The 5,920-nt window shown below is 35.4% G+C and overlaps 1 protein-coding gene across 1 annotated transcript; it reads right to left on the reverse strand.

The window, feature by feature from the left end:
- Positions 1–519: 519 nt before the first annotated feature.
- On the reverse strand, positions 520–5,439 carry LOC114344469 (uncharacterized). Its single transcript, XM_028295300.2, has 3 exons — positions 4,598–5,439; positions 4,305–4,451; positions 520–655 (listed from the first exon to the last, which is right to left on the reverse strand). The coding sequence occupies exons 1-3, from the start codon at positions 5,355–5,357 to the stop codon at positions 570–572; spliced, it is 993 nt and encodes a 330-aa protein (XP_028151101.1). The 5' UTR covers positions 5,358–5,439; the 3' UTR covers positions 520–569.
- Between the last annotated feature and the right edge of the window lie 481 nt (positions 5,440–5,920).

Below are 5,920 nucleotides of genomic sequence, written 5' to 3' on the forward strand. Positions count from 1 at the left end.
GGTGCGCCAAACCTCTGGTTTTCTTTGATTACGGCTAAACTATGAGATATACAAAAAAATGTTTATAACAAAACTAAATGTATCAAAGACATCTACAATTTAAAATTATTTCCGATTATACAGGGTGAGTCAGAACGACGGTATGAACCAAAGTTGTGTTTATTTAAACGGAACACCCTATATATTAAATCATTTTTGAATATATTTTTTTAAAAATATGAAGATTTTGTATGAGGTCTTATAGGTCTGAAGTTAATAATTTCCGAAATATTTACACTTTTATTGAGAAAAATGGTAATATTTATAGAGCTGTGGATTATGTTCCCAAGGTAATGAAAATTTAAGTGACATGTCAAAGTTTTTGTAGTATAGTGTTATTTTTAAATAATTTAATATCTTTTGCAAGTGATCACTATTTGCAAGTACAAAATTTTCTCATTCTTTTTAAATGGAACACCCTGTATATTAGTATTTCATTTTGTAGTTACAACCTTAATAATTTTCGAAAAAAAGTACCAATGGTTTTACGATTGCTTTATTTAGTTTCTTAAAAAAAATCATTCAAAAAGTTATTTTGAGGCTATTTCTTGATCGTTTACGTTCGGGACCCAAGGCTGTGGATTAATGTACGTGATTGAAGTGGAAGAACACAAACCTGAAAAATAATATTACATTAGCAATATTCTTAATAACAACTTATTCTACAAATAACATTATTTTTAAAATGTTCATCATCATCATTATTCTCTTTTCCTTTATACCTACGCGGGAATGCGGGGTTGGTTTCCCTAATTACATTTCCTCTTAAGAAAACCTGCCTCTAAGCGACTCCCCAGACCTTCCTCTCCTACTCCTTCCAGGAATCCGTAGATCAGTAATTCTTCGTATTGGGTAATTAACGTCGACATTGAACATGATCAAACGATCTTAACCTATGCTCTCTCATTTTGGTATCAATTGGTGCCACCCACTTCCCCTAATATACTCCTTGTTAACTATATCATTTTTATCACTACACTCATCCATCTAAGCATTCTCATTTCCGCCACATTCGTTCGTTGATCCCATTTCTATTTAACTGCCCAACATTAAAAAAAAATTAGGCTAGTAGCAACCTAGCCTTATCGAACCGCAAGACTTATTAAATAACCTAGTAAGTTGAGTTTCTCTCTTTTGAAAGAACATCTTAACAATCGCCATATCTAATGCTGTTGCTAATTCAGGCATATCATCTTCAGCTTCCTTTCTAGTCCCAAAGCCTAGTTATCCATGTCTTCTTCTCCTTCTTCTTCAGCCTATGTTCGTCCACTGCTGGACATAGGCCTCTCCATTTGCTTCCATCGATTTCTACTCTTGGCAATTCTCATCCACTGTTTGCCCGCGACTTGTTTGATATCATCTGCCCACCTCTTCTGCGGTCTGCCTACTCCTCGCCTGTTCTCTCTTTGTCTCCAGTTTATCATTCAGTTTATCATCTCCAGTCTCTCATTGTGAGTCTCTGTGTCCATTTTTCGGGATTATCTCGGCAACATGTCCGACCCATTGCCACTTAAGCCTTGCTATACGTTCTGCGGCATCAGTCACCTTTGTTCTTTCACGAATGTATTGTTTCATAATCCTCTCTAGGAATGGCCCACATGTGCATTAAAATCACCTCCTATTATCAATTTTCTCATCTGATGAAATATCACTCAGTATGTCTCCTAATTGATCATCGAAAGCATTTCTCTCAAGTTAAACCAGTCCCGTTTGAGGATCATAAACGCAGAACATTTAACACTTCTTTATTAAGTACAAATTTTACTGACATTATTCTATCACTCGTTCTTATAACTTCTACAACGTTCTTTCACTTCACTCTCAGCCTATTCCTAGTGTTACTTTTCCCTACATACCCCAACTTGTATCCTTCAACTACACTCTGGATCAAAATTAACCGGCCACCTTAAAAATAGGTTATTTTTGATGTCTTATATCTCCTAATAGAGGCACTCGACTCAATAGAACCCTGGGCAGTGAAACAATCACTACACAATAGCAGAGTACATTACAGGTATACAGAACTATCTCTAATATATACAGTAAGGCCAAAACTACGATCCCCAACTTGAACAGAATACACACCCCATACCTATCAAAAGGGGCGTTAGACAGGGAGATACGATTTCGCCGAAGCTCTTCAACCAAGCTCTAGAAGACATTTTCAAGAGATTACAATGGGAAGAATATGGAATCATCATTAACGGCCAATACTTAAATCACCTAAGTTACGCTGACGATATCGTCATATTCGCTACAGACAAGGAACAACTACAAATAATGATACAACAACTAGACCACGAAGCCAGTAAAGTTAGATTAAATATGAATTACAGCAAAACAAAAGTGATAACAAATCAAGAGGATGAGTTAAGAATCGTAGTTAAACAAAACCAAATAGGGAAAATGAATGAATACATATACTTGGGACAAATAATAAAATTGAATAGAGACAACCAAACAGCAGAAATAAAGAGACGAACGAAGTTAGCGTGGGCCTCGTTTGGTAAGCTCAGCTTCATATTGAAGAATAAAAAATACCCTCAATATCTAAAAACGAAAATCTACGACCAATGTATTCTTCCGGTCCTTACATATGGATGTCAAACATGGACGTTCACAAAAGCGAATATGGACAGAATTGCGAAAACACAAAGAGCAATGGAAAGACAAATGATCAACGTAAGACTGTCAGATAGAAAAAGGAATTCCTGGATAAGAAATATCACAAAAGTTAAAGATGCTACTCGTCAAACAGCTAAACTAAAATGGAAACTCGCCGGTCATACGATTAGACAAAAAGACGAAAGATGGAATAAAATTATTACAGAGTGGAGACCATGGACATATAAACGAAAGAGAGGAAGACCACAGATGAGATGGGTAGATGACCTAAAACACCAAGCAGGCTCAAAATGGATGCACATGGCTCAGGATAGAGAAATATGGAGGAGCGAAGGGGAGGCCTATGTCCAATATTGGATGTCGCAAGGCTAATAGATAGATATCTCCTAAACCTGTTGTCCGATTTAAGTGATTTTTTTAATATGTTATAGCCTTATTCCTTGACAATATCGTTATATTAATATTGTTGCTAAACACGTGAATTTTCATTGTATACCGGGTGTACGAATCAAACTGTATTTTTTCTTAAAGTTTGCATCACCCTGTGGAATATTCTAGCATTTGTAGAATACTGAAATTAAAACCTAACTATAGCCTCATGCTTTCTCAACATTTTGTTGTTTGACTGATTCGCTTATGTTGGATAATAGAAAAGTTATGTGCTTTAACAATTAGACATGTTGTTTCTCAATACAGGGTGTTTTTAAAAAAATTTGGCAAAGTTTAAGGGGTAATTCTGCATGAAAAAATAATAACAGTTTGCTTTATAAACTTAGGTCCGCAAATGTTTAGTTTCCAAAATAGGGGGTGTTGAAATTTTTCTAACAAACTGACGATTTATTTATTAACTACGTATGAACTACGTATTAAAACTCACTAAATTTCATGTGCATGTCTCAACCGGTTTTAAAGTAATAAATAAATCATCAGTTTGTCAGAAAAATTTAAACACCCCCTATCTCGGAAACGAAGTAACTACGGACATAACTTTGTAAAGCAAACTGTCATTTTTTTTTCATGCAGAATTACCCCTTAAACTTTGCCAACATTTTTTCAACAAGCGAATCAATCGAACAACAAAATGTTGAGAAAGCATGAGGCTATAGTTAGTTTTTAATTTCAGTATTCTACAAATGCTAGAATATTCCACAGGGTGATGCAAACTTTAAGAAAAAAACACAGTTTGATTCGTACACCCGGTATACAATGAAAATTTACGTGCTTAGCAACAATATTAATATAACGATATTGTCAAGGAATAAGGCTATAACATATAAGGCTCTTGCTGGTAATGCGGAAATTCGAAAGGAGGTTTGCTTCCAAAACATATTACTTCAGGAGGTGCCATCATTTCAGTACCTATAATTTTTATTACATTGGAGAAGGTCTTTTCATTATTATGGTCTGAAAAGACTTTCTTGGATCGTTCTTATATTAATAGATTGTCCATCTTGAGTCTCTTTGGTGTCAATCCGTTTTAATAATCTGTTTTAGATAATATCAGAAGAGTTTTGTAATTTGAGAAAGAATACCTACACGAAAAAAAAATCAACCTAACTTTGACTAATTGCAAAATTTTTGTTTGAAGAACAATAATTTTCAGACTATTTTATCAACATGAAAGATCTTATGACTCTTACTTTGCAATCCTTTGTTTAGAGGAACCGGTTTTTGTCGATATTTCGAAATTTTCAACCAATCGTTGAACGCTCTATCATTTTCCTCCATACGCTTTTGTTTCTCTTCATATATTCTTAACTGGCACATCTTTTGTTGTATTTTTCTTTCTAGAATTAGTCAGAAATTTATGTACGATAAAAGTTTGGCATGAATAGTGTATGATTCTATTAAAATTCGGATTCTCAAGGAAAAATATAAGCTCTAATTTGATAATTTGAAATATTTAATGGCTATTAAAGACTTAAAAACTCACCCAACTCTTGTTGCTTCTTTTCCTTCAGCCACAACTGAAACTTCTTCTCATTCTCAGCTTGTTTTCTTTGCTTCTCCTCAGCCAACCGCACCCTTTCCTCCGCTATCCTTTCTCTTTCCTTTTTAATCCGCTCTTCCTCAAGTTTCTTTGCTCTTCTCCACCTTTTATAACTTTCTTGCTTTTGCTCGGCCTGTAACCGTTTCTGATGTTCCTCTTCTTGCCTCTTTTTTTCTTCCTCCTCCTTTCGACGTTTAAGTTCATATTCTTTCTTCTTCAGCCAGTTCTTGATCCTTTCTTCCTTCTCTTTGGCGTTTAGGTTGATAGTGCGGTCGGTGTTGATCGATCCTAAAGATAACCTCATTTCGTTGTCTATATCTAGCAATGAACTCTTGGAATTCTTGGATTTCACTGTAATTTGGCTATCCGTACTGGACGAAGATCGCGTAGAGTAAATCTCCCAACTTTCTGATTTGGACGACTGACATTGACAGTTAGCAGGATCGCTGATACACGTACATCTTTTAACAGATCTGTCTGTTAGTACCTGAGTCCTCGCAGTCCTGCTAGAAGATATGTATCCTTCGTCGCTGTCACTAATATTCACAGATAAAGGGCTGGTCTTCCTCAAGGGAGCCATTATGGGTTTTTCCACGTATATAGCCGGGTTTAAGAACTTTCTCACTAGAATTTTTTCAGGACTGGTCAGACTTTCCGACGACCAGGACTGAGTTGAAGGTATTTCTCTCTGAGAGTCTGGCATTTAATGGTTCCGGAGGTGCTTCTTCGGTTATACAATGCTTCGAGAAAAATATGTCAAACTTACGCGCGGTCAGTAAGGTGTCTTGATCTGTCAACAAAGTAAATACGATGTAGTACATATAGTTTTACTAGTTTCTATAACCTTATAACGATATTGAAGTTTTTGGGAATGTCATTTTTAAGCCTGCTTTTAATGCTTTTAATCCTATATGCGCGACGCATACAATTTGTAATAACTAAATAGTATAAACCATTACTATACCCCAACTAAAATCCAACATTTTGAAGTCGTAGGTGGAAAAAGCAATAAAAGCTCTAAAAAATCGAAAATTTTCTGACTTGCAGCAGATAACAGCAGAGGTTTTAAAAGCAATAGAAAAGGTTGGAATCAATGTTATGCACCAATGTAAAAAGATTTGGGAAACAGGAGAGTAGCCTGACGACTGGACATCGTTTGCTTTCATTGCTATCTTCAAAAGAGGAACTCTACTAGACTGCAGAAAGTATAGAATGGTATCCTCAATATCGCACGCAAGTAAGATTCTACTTCAAATAATACATAAA

This window comes from Diabrotica virgifera, chromosome 4 (assembly GCF_917563875.1).
Source record: "Diabrotica virgifera virgifera chromosome 4, PGI_DIABVI_V3a".
NCBI classification, from domain to species: Eukaryota; Metazoa; Arthropoda; class Insecta; order Coleoptera; family Chrysomelidae; genus Diabrotica; species Diabrotica virgifera.